The sequence below is a fragment of the Protopterus annectens genome, chromosome 9.part0 (genome assembly GCF_019279795.1).
Source record: "Protopterus annectens isolate FY-2018-M chromosome 9.part0, PAN1.0, whole genome shotgun sequence".
NCBI classification, from domain to species: Eukaryota; Metazoa; Chordata; order Ceratodontiformes; family Protopteridae; genus Protopterus; species Protopterus annectens.
The window spans coordinates 1,918,895,233-1,918,911,565 of record NC_056743.1 but is presented as its reverse complement, the minus strand read 5'-3'; the positions used below and the strand labels follow the sequence as shown (position 1 = coordinate 1,918,911,565).

Below are 16,333 nucleotides of genomic sequence, written 5' to 3'. Positions count from 1 at the left end.
AAAATAGAAGTTATGTACTTACCATAACGCTCCATGTGAGTTGTTTATCTCCTCTTTATTCTCACTGATAGGTTCGGAGCCGATCCTCAGCTCTGACATGGCCGATAGCAAAGCTCAAGGTTTGCCAGTAGCTCGAGACCAAGCCCCTTATCCCACAATGCACTGCTGGAATTACCTCAGATCTAGTTTGCTGCGAATAACAGTATTTACATATATATATATATATATATATATATATATATATATATATATATATATATAAACATATACATACTCTTTTATGTATTTCTACCAAGAACACTTCCCAAAGGGGAAGAAGAAATATTGAATAACCAGGATGGTACTAGCCTTTAAGTCAACAGTCAGCCAGGAGGGGGAAGGAGGGAGGGACGTGAGAATAAAGGCGAGATAAACAATTCACATGGAACATTATGGTAAGTACATAACTTCTATATGTGAAGTTGTTAAATCTCGCCATTTATTCTCACTGATGGGTAGCGTCCCTAGCACCCTGAATCCTGGGTGGCTCATGGGAGTATGTTCTTCAGTACCGTAGAACCAAAGGAAGACCTGTCCCTTGAAGCCTTATCCACTTTGTAATGTGTGATAAAAGTATGAGGCTTAGACCAAGTGGGTGCAGTGCAAATATTGTCAAGGGGCAATTTAGCTTGAAAAGCAGAAGACGTAGAGACGGCTCTGGTAGAATGAGCCTTAGGTTTGTGTATTAATGGCATGCTCGCGTTCTCATAAACAAAGGATATGCAATCGGATAACCATTTAGATAAAGTTGTTTTAGCCACTGGATAGCCTTTCTTGCTTCTGAAAAGGATACAAAAAGTTGATCTGATTTTCTAATATACTTAGTTCTGTCAAGATAAAATCTGAACGGTCTGTGAACATCAAGTTTGTCCAGCATATATTCCAATTTGCTAGAGTGGTTGGGGAAAAAAGACTGACAGCTCAATGACCTGATTGATATTTGATTCAGAACGGACTTTAGGTAAAAATGAGGGGTTTGTTCTGAGAGATACTCTATCAGCATGGAAAATCATGTAAGGTGGTCTGATAGATAATGCTTGACGTTCTGACATTCTGCAGGCAGAAGTAATGGTCACAAGAAATATTGTTTTCCAGGATAAAAATTTGAGCTCACAAGAAGACGCTGGCTCAATAGGAGGAAGAATAATTTGAGACAGCATAAGGTTTAAATTCCAGGGAGCATAGGGAATTTTGATTGGAGGTCTCGTATGAAGAACGCCTTTAAGAAAAGTCTTAGATAATTTATGGCCCATAACATTTGAGCCACCAAAACCAAGGTGAAAATTTGAGATGGCAGCTAACTGAACTCGAACTGTAGCAGCTGCTGCACCTTCCTTAAAAATTTTTGTCAAAAATTCTAAAATAGAAGATAGCGGAGCTCGGAAAGGGTCAATGTTCTGCGTGTTGACCCAAACTGAGAACCTTTTCCATTTACTGCCATATAATTTCCTGGAAGATGGCTTGTGAGAAGACAAGAGAACTTGTCTTGTATCTTCTGAAATTGAATGAAGCCTGGCAATTAGAAGAAGTGGATTAGCCAAGCAGTCAGTTTCAGGGACTGCAGTGAAGGAAGAAAGTCCCCTGATGGGTGCGTCAGAAGGTCCGGAACTGGGACCAGGATCCATGGACCTTCCAACAGATGATGGTGGAAAAACAGAAACCAAATCTGTCGAGGCCAGTAGGGGGCTATGAGTATAACAGTCTTTCCCAGCGATTTTGCTTTCTGTAAAAATCTGGGTATTAACGGGAAGGGTGGAAATGCATAAAGGAGACCCGGGGGCTAATCGTGTAGAAGTGCATCTCTCGGGGGATGACCGGGAGGTGGTATTAGGGCAAAGTAGCTTCTGCATTTTGAATTGATGTGGCTGGCAAAAAGGTCGCAGCAAGGCTGGCCCCATTTGCAGAAAATCAACTCTGCAACCTGTTGTTTGAGAGACCACTTGTGAGGGAGCAATATCGCCCTGCTTAGCTTGTCCGCTATCACGTTGGATTTCCCCGGGATGTGTGTTGCTAACAGAAAACGCTGGGATGACACAGCCTATTGCCAGACCATGAGGGCTACTCGACAAAGGGGGTAAGACTTGGTTCCGCCTTGTTTGTTCAAGTACCAGACTACTGACATGTTGTCCGTCTGAATTGCAATAGTTCCTAGAGGAAGAGAGCCCTGAAAGTACTGCAACGCCAGAAGTACCACTCTCAACTCTAGAACACTGATGTGCAGATGTGATTCTTGATCTGTCCATGTGCCTTGGGCAGTCTTTCCCTGAAAATGCCCCTCTCACCTATCAGGGAAGCATCCGTGGTCACAGTGGTTACTGGGGGGGGGGGTCTTCCAATTGTGACATGAACAGACGTCAACCACCACCGAAGGTCTCTACTGCAAGAATCCGTGATGAGAATCATGTGGTGCATCGGTAGTTTCTGGTATGACCACTGAGCGAAGAGGAGCCATTGAAGAATTCGCATATGCATCCTTGCGAGTGGTATAGCCAGGATTGCTGCCGCCATCAAACCTAGTACTTTCAATACCTCTGCTGCTGTAGCTTTGTTCTTTGACACCAGTAAGTTGACATTTTGGCAGAGAAGAGAGACTCTTTTGACAGGGAGACGTAGAGTGGTATGCTGCGATGGCGATAAGGCAGACTTTTCGAAGTTGATTGTAATGCTTAATTGATGGCAGAGTGTCGGAGTGTATTGTGTTGCCTGAGTCAACTGATGCCTGGTGGCAGCGGTTAGGAGCCAATCGTCTAGGTATGGAAACACCTGGAATCCTAGACGTCTCAGGTGAGCCGTGACCACTGCCATGCATTTGGTGAACACTCTGGGGGCTGTAGTGTGACCAAAGGGCAGGGCTCGAAACTGGTAATGATTGGCTCCCAGCCAGAAGCGCAGATGATCTCTGGAGCATCTGTTTATCTTTATGTGATAGTACGCGTCCTTGAGATCTATGGAGCACATCCAATCGCCTTTCCCTAAGAAGGGAAGAATGGACTGAAGCGTGACCATTCAGAACTTCTCTTTCTTTACGAACTGGTTGAGTCTGCTGAGGTCCAAGATAGGTCTCCAGTCCCCTGTTTTCTTTGGTACCAAAAAGAATCTTGAGTAAGTTCCGAATCCAACTTGTTCTGCTGGGACTGGTTGGATGACTCTTTTTTCTAGCAATCTGTGGACCTCTACGATTGCTTGTTCCCTGAGATTCGGTGGAACATCTGGGATTCTCTTTACGGGAATGGGAGGGGAAGAGAACAGAATGAAATATCCTCTGGAAATGATGCTTTGTACCCAATTATCTGATGTTATGTTTAGCCAGGCTTCTGGGTACAAAGACAAGTGACCCCCGACTGCCTCCAGAGCTGAACAGTCGGGCCCCCTTTCAGGGGCACTGGTAGGGCTGACCGGAGAACTGACCCCTGTCACCCTGTTGCTGCGGATCCCCTCTGCCGCGGGGGCGGCGTCTTCCATTATAACCCCCTTCTCTGCCTCTAGAGGGGGTTTCTCCACGTGTGTCCTGAAAGGCTGCCTGTGGTTTTTGGAACCACATTTTCCCTCCCCTAGGGCCCTTGGGGTAGGGCCGAGTAGGGGTCGAAAAACGGACTCCAACGGCAGATAAGGTCTTGCCTTCCTGCTCACACCTGGTTATGCCGTTTCCTTTACTTTGGGCCCAAACAGTGATGAGCCATTGAATGGGGTATTAATAAAGGAAGACTTAAAGGGTTCCGCAAAGGAACAGAGATGCATCCAGGCTTGTCTTTGAAGAGCAATGCCCGAGCTAGCGGCTCTACTCGAACCATCAGCTGCATAGGATATGAGACGCATGGACGAGTTTACCACTGAGTTTAGGGTAGTGAGCTGGGCGTTGACTTTGTAGGCCACCCCTACAGCCACCGTACCCTGGGGAGTATCTCCTAGCTCTTTCAGGAGATCTCTCTGTAGTCTCATAAAGTGGGTTAAGTTGTTCAGTGATCGCAGAGAAAAAGTCACTGAACTAAACATGCTCTTCCCATATCTATCCATGACCCTAAAATCTCTGTTAGGGGTATGGATAGAGGTGGATGTCTCAGTTACTTCCTTTTTGGTGGCTGCAGCTACCACCATGGCATCAACAGGCACTCCCTTTGTCAAAAATGGCTTGTCCACTGGGGAAGACATAATTTTATTGGGTTTACGAGGAATAGGTTCCATGGCCTCTGGTAAATCCCACGCCTTACGAGAAATCAGTTTCATGAGCTCATCGTAAGGCGGAGATACCCAAGAAATGGAAGGTTGAGACCCAAAAGCCTTCAAGAGCACGGACTCATCCTCAGTAGGGGTCTTAGACTGCCAATCGCCCCTCTGACTAAGGATCTCTAGTATCTCTGCAAAGGAGATATCCTCAGAGGGGGATCGAGGGGACCCTTCTGACTCATCTAAATCCGTGTCAGATGTCAAGGACTCCTGTGGGGAGTCTAAGTGCCTCCTCTTGCACAATCTCTTCCTGGGCACCTCCTCAGTGGGGGGATCTGGGGAAGTCTCAAAAGAGTAGGGGACGCCCTGTGGGGGTACTTGGGGCTCGGGGTCTCTACGCTTAGAGGGACTGGTAGATGAAGAAGCAGACACAGGAGCTTGAGGGGAGAGGGAAAGCTGAACCGATGCTGACGTTGTCTTTGGAGACAAAACTCTCCTCATAGCATCGAAGGCACCATGGCTCCGACGAGAAGGAGTGGATGGACCCGAGAGTACGGTCCGATTCTCCTGCACCGAAACCCTGAGCTCCGAGCCTGAGGTAGGAGCTGAGCTCATCCGAGCCAAAGCCCCGAGAGGAAGAGTCGGCACCGACAAATCGGTTCGACTATCCTCCCCGGACCCGACGGGAGAGCGTCGGCTCCTAGAGTCCTCGGTCGGTGCCAAAGACATCCGAGTAGATGGAGCCGATAACACCAGTGCGGGTATTGGCTCCAAGGATTCGACAACCAAGGGTTCAGTTTCCTTTGGCTCCGAGAGTCCAGTACGGCTCGGAGGAGGAGTAGACAAATCCGGCTCCATGGTATTCGGCACCGACGAGCTGGTCAGGGCCGACAACAATTTGGCAAGTCCTGGTGCCTGTAAAAGCTTCTGCACTAGCCGATCCATGTCCAAATCTGAAAGGTTGACTGAGGACTTAGCTGAATGCACCGTAGGTGCTGATTGGAGCAGAGGGGAAGAAGGAACTTCAGAGACCGGCTCCAATACCGAGAGCTGGCTCCGAATCAAAGGTACACTCGGTTCCGATGTCTGTGGAACCAATGACCCTCCTTCTGAAATTTTTGCCTATTTTGTCACTTTGTCTAAAGATTTGGATTTTGAGGATTTGGAGGACGTACTAGTACCCTCATGGCTACTCAACACCTCGGAAAAAGACTGCTGCAGCAATCCACTGTCTATAAGTTTCCTCCTTCTCTCAAAGACGACTCTTGAAGAAAAGGAGTGGCAAATGCTGCAGGGGTCTTGGAGGTGTTTAGCCCCCAGACAGTAGACACACTGAATGTGTCCATCAGTTACGGACATTTTCTGTCCACAATCTGGGCATTTTTTAAATCCCAATTTAGGATGGGATTTCTCCTTCTCATCCGACATATTTACATAAAACAAAGAGTAAACTGCAAAAGGTAAAACAGTAAAGTCCTATCACTTGTAAAGATCCACAAACAACTAAGCCCAATACGGGCACTATCTATAACAATGTGACTAGAGATTACAAAAATAAGGCTAAAGAGGCCCACAGAAAAAAGGCCTGACTATATAAAGATTAATAAGAGTAAATAGGGCTAAAGGCCCACACAAACAAAGAAGCCAACAAGGCACTAACTTTTAAACTATTTATAACTATTGAAACTATAGATTATATATTGAAAAGACCTACTACTAACACACACTATTTTTTTTAACAAAAAGGAGAACTTTTTAAATAGACTTGCTGTTATTTTTTTTCAAAAATGGTCCGAGCTAGCTGTTTCACAGAGATCTCTCTTGCCGCGGCAAACTAGATCTAAGGTAATTCCAGCAGTGCATTGTGGGATAAGGGGCTTGGTCTTGAGCTACTGGCAAACCTTAAGCTTTGCTATCAGCCGTGTCGGAGCCGAGGATCGGCTTCGAACCCATCAGTGAGAATAAACGGCGAGATTTAACAACTTCACATCCATTTTTTCCATCCATTTCTACAGCCAAAGAAGAGTCATCTGTTGATGTCTCAAACATGACCTCAGTCTTTTTAAGAATAGAACAACCTCTTTTTCTGTTGTCTGTTCCCCGACTATAACCAAGGACTGCTCCTTGATGTAATTTCACAAATTTCTGAATGGAAAATGGTTTCTCCTGTGCACAGCCCCTGGCATCACACTAAAATTTCTTTAATTTCCACTGCTTAAGATCTTGTTCCAAAGTAGCTAAATAAGAAGCTAACAATTTAAACTGTTCCTTGTAGTTTACATGTGCATGGAAAGACTTAGCCAAATTACAAAGATGATTAACTTCAATGGCTGGCAATTTATTCCTCATTATGTATCCAGATGTTGGAATACTGTCCTACAAGACCTCAGCCAAATCATAAATCCAAAATAATTCAAAGCAAACCTAAGGACCCACCTATTGGATTCCATACTGTGCTCCTGACACTCCTCTCCTGGCTAAACATTTCTACAACAGTATCCATCTGTCCTCTATCTTTAGTGTCCTCTTGTATAATCTAAGTTTCTATGCTTTCATCAGAAGACCCAATAAATTAACCACACCTAGAAATTCTTAACAAACAATTTGCTATCTAGTAGTAATACCCTACACATTCTGTTGCAATTGCCTATTAAACTAATGCACATTCTTAACATTATCATTGCTACTTACTACAACTAAAATGTAATTCTATCAAATATAACAATTTCTAAGATCTCTTTTCTGTTTTTTCTTTACATACTAATGTTCATGTCTTGTATCGGATAGTTAACGTTTGCTGTTTTCTGCTGCATTGTACTGTATGGCATCTTATAGGTTCATAGGTAGGTACTAGGCTATCGGCCCTGGGGCCTATACAAGCCCAGCCAAAAAGGTACCCTGGCTTTTGCCACCCAAGAAAATTATTTTCCTGTGCCACTGTTGAGCAGAGCCACAGTGGTGATCCCTGGGGTGAATTTCCTATTTCCTATCCAATCATCAAGATTTTTCTTGAAGAGTGCTAATGAGGAGCTAGATAGGTAGTTTATTCCAGAGTATGGGAAGTCTGTGGGACAGGAATCTATCTCTCCAGCATGATCTGTTTATTGTGGTGACAAGGTTTAGGTCCCTAGAGCGTGTAGCTCGGAGGAAATGGGATTTCTTTAAGTGCAGCATGTCCAACAGCTCTGGGTTTGACATAGCTTTGTATGTTAGGCAGAGATCACCTCTGAGTAGGCGATATGCGACGGAGTAAAGCTGGAGTTTTTTGAGACGGTTCATGAGGGCATCTGTTTGAGGCCAGTAATCCTCTTTGTGAGGTATTTCTGCAGCCTTTCCAGTTGTTGTAGATGTCTTTGGAGATACATACCAAAAGGGGCATTGTATTCTATAATGGGTCTAATGAGTGATGAGTAGTGGGGAACAATGACCTCTTTTTTTCTGGATGAGAAACCTTTTGTGATGAGGTGTGCCACGTAGAAGGATTTCCTGACTACTGTGGCGATGTGATTATCAAAGGAGAGACTACTGTCCACCTGTGTCCCAAGGTCTCTTATCACACTTTCAGTGTTAAGTATACTACCACCTATGTTGTAGTTCATAGGTACAGAGTTTTTACCAAAGGGGATGACAATGCACTTTTTAGCATTGAGCTTGAGGCCATGGCTTTGACACCAGGCATCTGTCTCAGTGAGGCCCTTTTGTAGGATGTCCACATTGTTAGGAGTTTCGATTATGGCTCCTAGTTTGCAGTCATCTGCGAACTTCATTAGCCAAAGACCTTCTGTACTTCAGAGAAGTAAATACCAAACAGGAGAGGACCCAGGACTGAACCCTGTGGTACTCCACTTGTCACTGGTCTGAAGCTGGATTTAGAGTCTGTCAGTGAGCCAGTTGGCAACCCATCTTGTGACATAGGGATTTATACCTAGTTTAGTGAGATTATCTATAATTCCAGAGTGGGGGGTGGTGTCAAAAGCCTTGGCAAGATCTACATAGGCTGTGTGAACCACCTTACCCTTGTCTATGGCTTTGGTGACTGCTTCAAAGAAGTCTGTCAGGTTTAGGAGACATGATCTGCCTTTTACACACCCGAACTGGGTGGGATCCAGAGTTTGGAGATTACCAATGTCTTTGTTTATAAGTTTCATGATGATACATTCCATGGCCTTGCAGACCAGGCTCGTCAGGCTAATGGGGCGGTAGTTCCCGGCGTCCATGGTGGCTCCCCCTTGTGGAGTGGGATAACCGTTGCTGTGCGCAATTCAGCAGGCACAAAGCCTGAGGTGAGGCTATGATTGAACATGGTACTTAGGTGGGGTGCCAGTTTGTTCTGTAGTTCATGTAGAACGCAGCCTGGGATGTTGTCTGGTCCCATGGATGCTGTGTTCTTGGCTTTGGAGAGTGTGGTTTTTACCTGTGCAGCCGTGATTACAGGAACTTTGCATTCTTCCGGTATAGAGATGGGCTCTTTAGGGGATGAGAGGGGGGTAAAGTTAGCACTGAACCTATCTGCCAGGATGTTGGCAATATCAGTTGGGTCTGTATATTTAGTGCCATTGTGCTGTAACGCAGAGCAGATCTGAGTGTTGCCACTGAGATTCTTGGCATAGCTATAGAATGCTTTTGGCTGTCCTTAGAATCAGTGGTGATTTTGTTTTCATAACTAGCTTTGGAGGATTTTATGAGGGATCGCAGCTTCTTACTGAGGGTGACCAGGGAGCTCCTCCACGTGGGATTTTACTCTCTTTTGGCAAGAGTTTCTTCTTTCTGTTGTACAGTTTGTTTATGGCAGGGGACCACCAGATTGGCTTCCTTTTTTTGGAGGATAGCGTTTTGGTTCTGTTGGGGATAGCACAATTCATGCACTCATGTAAGTGATTTGTTAACTGTGAGGCATTTCTTCCAGGACCTCAGCTGAAACAGGGCCTGCCATGGCCCAGTCTGACTTTTTCAGTAAACAAATACTAATAAAGAAATAAATATATAAAATAAATAAGAAATTTAAGACCACTAAGCCAAGGCCAATAAGAACTGCCACAGGAGAAGAGACTCCATGAGCAGAGGATATATTATCCTCCATTAGGTCCCCCTCATTGACTAATGTATTCAGTGCTCATGCCCATACAAGATAGTCAGCTAGTTCAGAAGATACAAAGAAAAGTTACAAGATGAATAAAAACAGGAGGCACAGAGGACAGTCTGATGGCATAGCTTGAAAGGAAAGACAGAAGACAGAACAAGGGGCATACCTACTAGATTAAGACTAAAATGCCTATCTAGACATTACAGATTACTTTTAATGGAAAGAGTAGTGGATACAAGAAATGGGTTATCTGAGCAGGCAGTTGACAGTTGCATTACAAACTCCCATGAGAAGGCATGGGATGGGTGGACAGCTAAAGTGAGAGGCAAAGGACTGACAACTTAAAGGTGCCAAGTATTAAATTAAGCTGGGTATTCACTGGAACAGAAGTGCTGCATATTTGCATTTCTATTGTTTTATCATATGTCATCTTCCAGTTCTGTACCAGTCAGTAAAATAAAGACAGGTAACTGGCATGAAAAAATAGTTGTTTAGCAGAATATTGTTATATCACCCTAAAGATATTTGCCTTGCAGGCAGCACAGCGAGATAAAGCCCTAACTATGATCCAAGTAACCCGAGTTGAAGTAACAGCTTGAATACTTGATGGCATAGGCAAGGAAGATGGGCATGTTCATACTGGGAAGAGAAAGGATTGCACTCAGGCACACCTTCTTGGTCGATGCCTAGTAGAAGCCAGTGACAACTAAAGAGTGCTACTTGCAAGGTGGGGAATCCTTAGCTGAGTCACACAATGAGGTGTGGATGATAGACTGTGAGCCCATTGTACATTATCCCCTTGGACATCATGAGTGCACACACGGCTGAGAAATAGACCTTAAAAGGAAAAACTCCTTGAGTAGTAGTATGATGTTGTTACACCAGTATGCCACAATTTCCGCACTGGACCAAAGCAAGGATTCGACAAATCTGGGGGTAAGGTGGAAAGTCGATCTGGTGGACAAGGAAAGGCATGGGAGCACTGATGATCAGCTGTGGGGAACCAAAACAATCTTCCTAAACATATTGAAAAGCTTTTCTAAACTCACCAGTACTGAACTATATTTCTATTTATACTCATATGCATTCCACCATCTACCATAATTCTGGCATTCTTGTAAGGGAAATAGACAGTCAGTTCTTCAGCTAGTGATAAAACAAAGTGATCAATTACATTTTGTTAAAAGATTTATAATGAAAGGACCCTTAGCCAGGAATTCCAAAAAAGATGTGTTGGCAAAAATAATACAATACAGCTCTTTCACACTGAGATCTCTGTAAAAAAGGAATTCTTTTCTCTTTCCAGACTTAGAGCAATCTTGGATTTGAACACTTAAAACAGCAAGGAGGTATATTATCCTACACAGAGGAAGTGCTGGGGACTTTAAACACAATACTTTGTTTTGAGTGAAAATACCATATTACAAGCTCAGAATCAGTGCAACTTGAAGAAAGTCAATTCATTTGTTTGCAGCATACAGCAACAAAGGGCAATTTTGCTTTATTCTTGGTAATGTACCCCTTTTGCACTTCATAGGCAGGTGTCTTTTTAATGTATGTTCTTTTGGCAAACTGCACATCATGCATTTAATTCTGCAGCTCATCAAATAATTCTCCAAACAGCTGCTCTAAATATTTGCATTTCTTTTTCTAGTAAAACGGAAAACAGAGTACATCTATGACCATAAAAAGTTCATAATTAAACTTACCCAGACAAGACACCAAGTACAAGGTTCAACATAAAAAAGGAACCGATGATAATGAGAGGAACAAAGTATAGCCAGTTCCATGTGCTCCCTGAGGCATCATTGCTCTAAAGAAAAAGGAAAAAATTTTAGAAGTTAGATCACACTATTCATCCATAATCCTAATAAAAAAATACTTCCATTGTAACACAATTTACAGTTTTTCAAAATAATCTACAATAATGTTTTCACCACGCTGTATATATTACTATAATCCAAATCTTTTATTTTCCCCTTGCATGCTTCACAGAGATATGCAACAGAAGATTCATTTTAAGCTGTGAATTAGTGCAATATGTTACTAAAGGAAGGAACACACAGTACAAATATGAAGCACAGGGATATATCAATGTTACACCACAAGAAAGCTTTCTCCTTACAGCATCATGTAGTTTATGTGCTAATGCACATAAACGTAATGAAGCTATAAGGAGAAATTGCAACAGCACTGCTAGTCTTGCTATACTTAGGTTTATGTACTCAACAACAATGCTCTTTTTGCACTTGTTCAGTCCAATCAAATAACTTCTCATGTATGCACACTGAAATGCTAACTTCTTGCTAAACAGCTGAATTATTTGCTCGATAAGGGACAGAAAGCGTACGAAGTTGAAAGACATCCACAGTAGCAGATAATACATCATCTCTATCCACTTAGGCGCAGACACCAGACATCTATATTTAGATGTGTTACAGTCAGCAGGGGCTGCAAGTTTGCTAATACAGACAACAAAACTATCTAGACCACTGAGAACCGCAAATTTCCTAAAACAACTCTAACCACCCTTACCAATGACAAATTTAAACTATAAGTGCAAGCCCTCCAAAGACATTTCAGGAGCTCCAAATGCTTGCATGATGTCTAATCAGTCAGATAAAGCTTCAGAATTGTAAATGCTTCAGCAACATACTGAAAAGACAAATAGCAAGTTTAAGCCATACCTCTCAACCTGCAGATATTGAACACAGGAGCAAAGAATGCCCTTGACATACAGGCACACCCAGCCAAATTTGGACATCTAATAGCACAAAATACAAATACTGAATAGCACATAACTTTTCCAGTAGGAATGTGGAATACTACTCAGAAACACGTTTAAAAATAAGTCAGTGACAAAAGATGGAAAATATAAGCACATTATCAAAGAGACAGTGTAAAATATGTACACTTTAATAGGTTCATAGGTTCATAGGTTTATACTAGGCTATCTGCCCTAAGGCATTTATAAGCCTAGCCCAAATTATTGTGGCTTATGCCACCCCTTATATGAAAAAATACTGTGCCCATTAGTTTGTTGTGCCTCTGTCCAGCAGTGACCCAGAGATGATTCCCGGGGTAAACCTACGATCTCCCATCCACAGGTCTAGATTTCTCTTGAACAGAGTCAGCGAGGTTCTCTGCCTCACATGGACCGGGATTTTATTCCACAGCATAGGGAGTCTCTGAGTGATAAATCTATCCCTCCAGCACGTCCTATTTATATCCGTGCTAAGGTTTAAGTCGCTTGCTCTAGTGGTTTTGGTGGATTTGGATTTTTGAGGTGGAGCATGTCCATTAATTCCGGGTTGGACATGGCCTTGTATGTCAGGCACATGTCACCTCTGAGCAGACGGTATGCGACTGAATAGAGCTGGAGTTTCTTCAATCTGGCAGCATATGACAGATTTTGGAGTCCCTTTATCCTTTTGGTGAGGAACTTTTGGGGTCTCTCCAATTGCTGCAGATGTCGGGTGAGATACATCCCGAATGGGGCATTGTACTCGATCATTGGTCTGATAAGTGAAGAGTACAGGGGAACAATGACCTCACTAGATCTGGATGTGAATCCCTTCATGATCAGGTGGGCAATGTAGAAGGTCTTTCTAACCACTTTAGCAATGTGAGTGTCAAAAGAAAGGCCACTGTCAACCTGGGTCCCCAGGTCCCTGATAACCTCTTCTGTGCTTAGTGGATTGCCACCTATATGGTAGCTTGGGGTTACCTTGTTTTTCCCGAAGGGTATGACTATACATTTTGGCGTTTAACTTCAGGCCATGGCTCTGGCACCAGCTATCTGTTTCAGTGAGTCCCTTCTGAAGGATATCCGTGTCCGATGCACTTTCCACTATGGCCCAGTTTGCAGTCATCTGCAAACTTTGTCAGCCAAAGTCCTCCCATGTTGGCCTGTACTTCTGAGAAGTAGATGCCAAACAATAGGGGCCAAGGACCGAGCCTGGGACACCACTTGTGACCGGCTTGGAGTCTGACACAGCGCCAGCAACTCTAACCCTGTGGGTTCTGTCCTTAAGCCAGTTTGCAACCCATCTTGTGACATATGGGTTTACATTTAAGCTGGTAGTTTTTCTACAATACCCGAGTGGGGTATTGTGTCGAAAGCCTTTGCAAGGTCAAGGTAGGCTGTATGGACTGCCTTTCCTCATCAATGGCCTTGGTGACTATTTCAAGAAGTCGACCAAGTTCAAAAGGCATGATCTTCCCTTGACAAAGCCAAACTGGGTCGGGTCCAATGTCTGCAAGTCCCTATATCTTTGTTTATGAGCTCCATTATGATCCTCTCCATAGCTTTGCAGACTAGACTTGTTAAGCTTATGGGGCGGTAATTACCAGGGTCCGTGAGGCGCCACCTTTGTGGAGTGGGACCACAGTTGCCGACGCCACTCCTTGGGCACGTATCCTGTGGTAAGGCTGAGATTAAACAGCTGCCTTATGTGCGGGTTTAATTCCTCATTTAGCTCGTGTAGCACACAGCCGGGGACACCATCCGGTCCCATTGATGCTGTGTTTTTAGCTTTAGAGAGAGCTTTCACCTGCGCATTTGAGATGTCCGGGAGGCTACACTCGGCTGGGATAGTTATCTCTCCTTTAGGGGAGAGGGGTGAAGTTTGCACTGAACCTGTCTGCCAGTATGTTGGCAATGTCTGTGGGTTCAGTGATTTTGTATCATTTTGGACTAATTCTGAGCATATCTGTGAGTTTCCACCCAGGTTCCTAACATAGCTGAAAAAGGCCTTATGATTGTCCTTTGAATCCATGGCAATTTTTCTCTCAAAATTGGCCTTAGTTGATTTTATGAGTGCTCGTATTTTTTACTAATAATGATCAGGGTGACTTCCTTTATGGATTTTGTTCTATCATGTAATAGCTTTCTCCTCTTATTGTAAAGTTTGTTAATGGCTGGGGTCCACCAGACTGGACGTTTGCCCTTTGTGGAAAGAGTCTTGGTTTTATTTGGGATTGCCTGATCCATGCAGTCCTGGAGGTGTTCATAGAAGGCATTTGTAAGGGCTTCCATAACTTGGGTTGTGGTTTCCTCTGACTAGGGCCTTGAAGGATACCACACCAGTCTTGAGTAGTGTGAAGTTTGCTTTAGAGAAGTTCTTCACTATGGTCTTTTTGTTTGGGGTGGGGGCGGGATGTGGATTTCCAGTGAGATTAGTTTATGATCAGATCTCACCAATGAGGGATATACTTCGGTGTGGAGCATTTTGTCCCCATGTTTGTGACAATGAGATCTAGTATATTTCTCCTCGGGAACAGTGACTAGCTGTTCCATGGCATTTGAATTTATGAACTCCAGGAACCGTTGGGCTAGAAAGTTAGGGCTTGAGTAATGTTCCCAGTCTATATTCGGGTAGTTGAAGTCACCCAATATGATGGTGTTTGGAGATACATTTATACCCTCCAGTGTCTTCAGGAAGGCTGTGTGGGGTTCCTGAGTTTGAGAGGGTGGCCTGTAGCATGCTACAATTTGTAGAGCAGTTTTGCCTATGGTTAGTTGCACCTGGATGGTTTCCGAAGCTTCATGCGTTGCCACCAACCTGGAGGTGTGAGTATCCTTTATGAATATGGATACACCCCCTCCTTTTGTGGAGTGGTCCGGGTTTGGGGCGGCATGATATGAGGTAAAACCTAATAGTGCCGGGGTGCTCTCAGGAGCCTTGAACCAGGTTTCAGTTACAGCACAGACATCGATGTTTTGAATTGTACTGCAGAATTCTAACACACAAGGTCGTGTTTTTTCTTTCAAAAAATGTAGATGCAAGTTGTGTGTCCGTTTTCTTTAATTTATTGTCGCAATTATCTGCTCATGTAGTATGGTTTCTGTGTACTAGACAGCTTCAAAAATCATATGTGATGAAAGGGATTCAGAAAACTGTGTGAAAGGGAAATCAAGCCTGAAAATAGGGGCACATCTCCAAAAATAGGTACATCGTGTGAAGGGGTAAATCAGGCTGGAAAATAGGAGCATTCCTCCAAATTAGGGACAATAGAGAGATCTGATTTGAGGATCTCAAGGAGGTCTACATGAAACATTTGCAAATTTCACAAATTTAAACAAAGTTAAAGAGGTGCAGAGACAGAATCCAAAACATCTTCCAAACAGTGTTCACCAAAATCTTATGCCCACTGACATCTACACAATCAAAGGACTACCTAGGTTACTAAATGGGTGCATATCAGCTTTCTATTTATCTGTTTGATAATAAAGTGAGTGGACTGATCTCAAAGTCTTTGTCAAACCAAAACCTAACAAAAGTACAAACACAGTCTATACCAACCAGTAAATAGTTCAGATATAAAGAGACACAAGTAAGTAATCAGCATCATTAATGCATTCATTCATCCATTCTTTGGTTACTTAGTTTATCAATTGAAGGGTTGCAAGTTAGCCAGAGAATACCCTGACATTCAGTGAGTGCGAGGCAGACTGACTAATCATGGAGAGGACACTACTCATTTACACAATATTCACACACACACACACACACACACACACACACACACACACACACACACATACACACACACACACACACACACACACACACACACACATACACACACACACAATGCACATTATGGGAAAATTGGAGGATTGTCACTTGATACTGTAGTATGCCTGTGGCATGTGAGTCAAATGCAGAGCACTAAACAAAAACCTGTACAAAGACAAGCAGGGCATACAGACTCCATACAGAAGGCACACCAGCTGATAACCAAACTAGAGAACCAAGAGCTATGAGGCAACAAAGTTAATTATTGTGTTAGTGTGCCACCCATCACCACAGTCTAAGACAACAAACAACAATGCAGAATCAAGAACCTTTGGTTCATAATAAGGTCAGATCAGTGCAGAGATTACAGTAGGCTTTTCTTAGATAAGGATTATGTGCAAAGGCATTTTTGCAATTTCTTTTTGATGCATTTATGCTCTCATCATGTAAAGTGAGCTTTCTGATTGTATAATAAGAAGTTATGTACCTACCATAACGTTCCATGTTAGTTGTCTTCTTCTCGCCT

At 43.4% G+C, this 16,333-nt stretch overlaps 1 protein-coding gene across 1 annotated transcript in view; it reads right to left on the bottom strand.

The window, feature by feature from the left end:
- The window catches only part of CACNA1A (calcium voltage-gated channel subunit alpha1 A), a 3,713,953-nt gene that overhangs the window by 3,064,408 nt on the left and 633,212 nt on the right, over nucleotides 1-16,333 (bottom strand). The window contains exon 5 of the mRNA XM_044082385.1: nucleotides 10,996-11,099. Coding sequence (XP_043938320.1) covers nucleotides 10,996-11,099 — 104 coding nt within the window. The remainder of the gene's footprint in view (nucleotides 1-10,995; nucleotides 11,100-16,333) is intronic.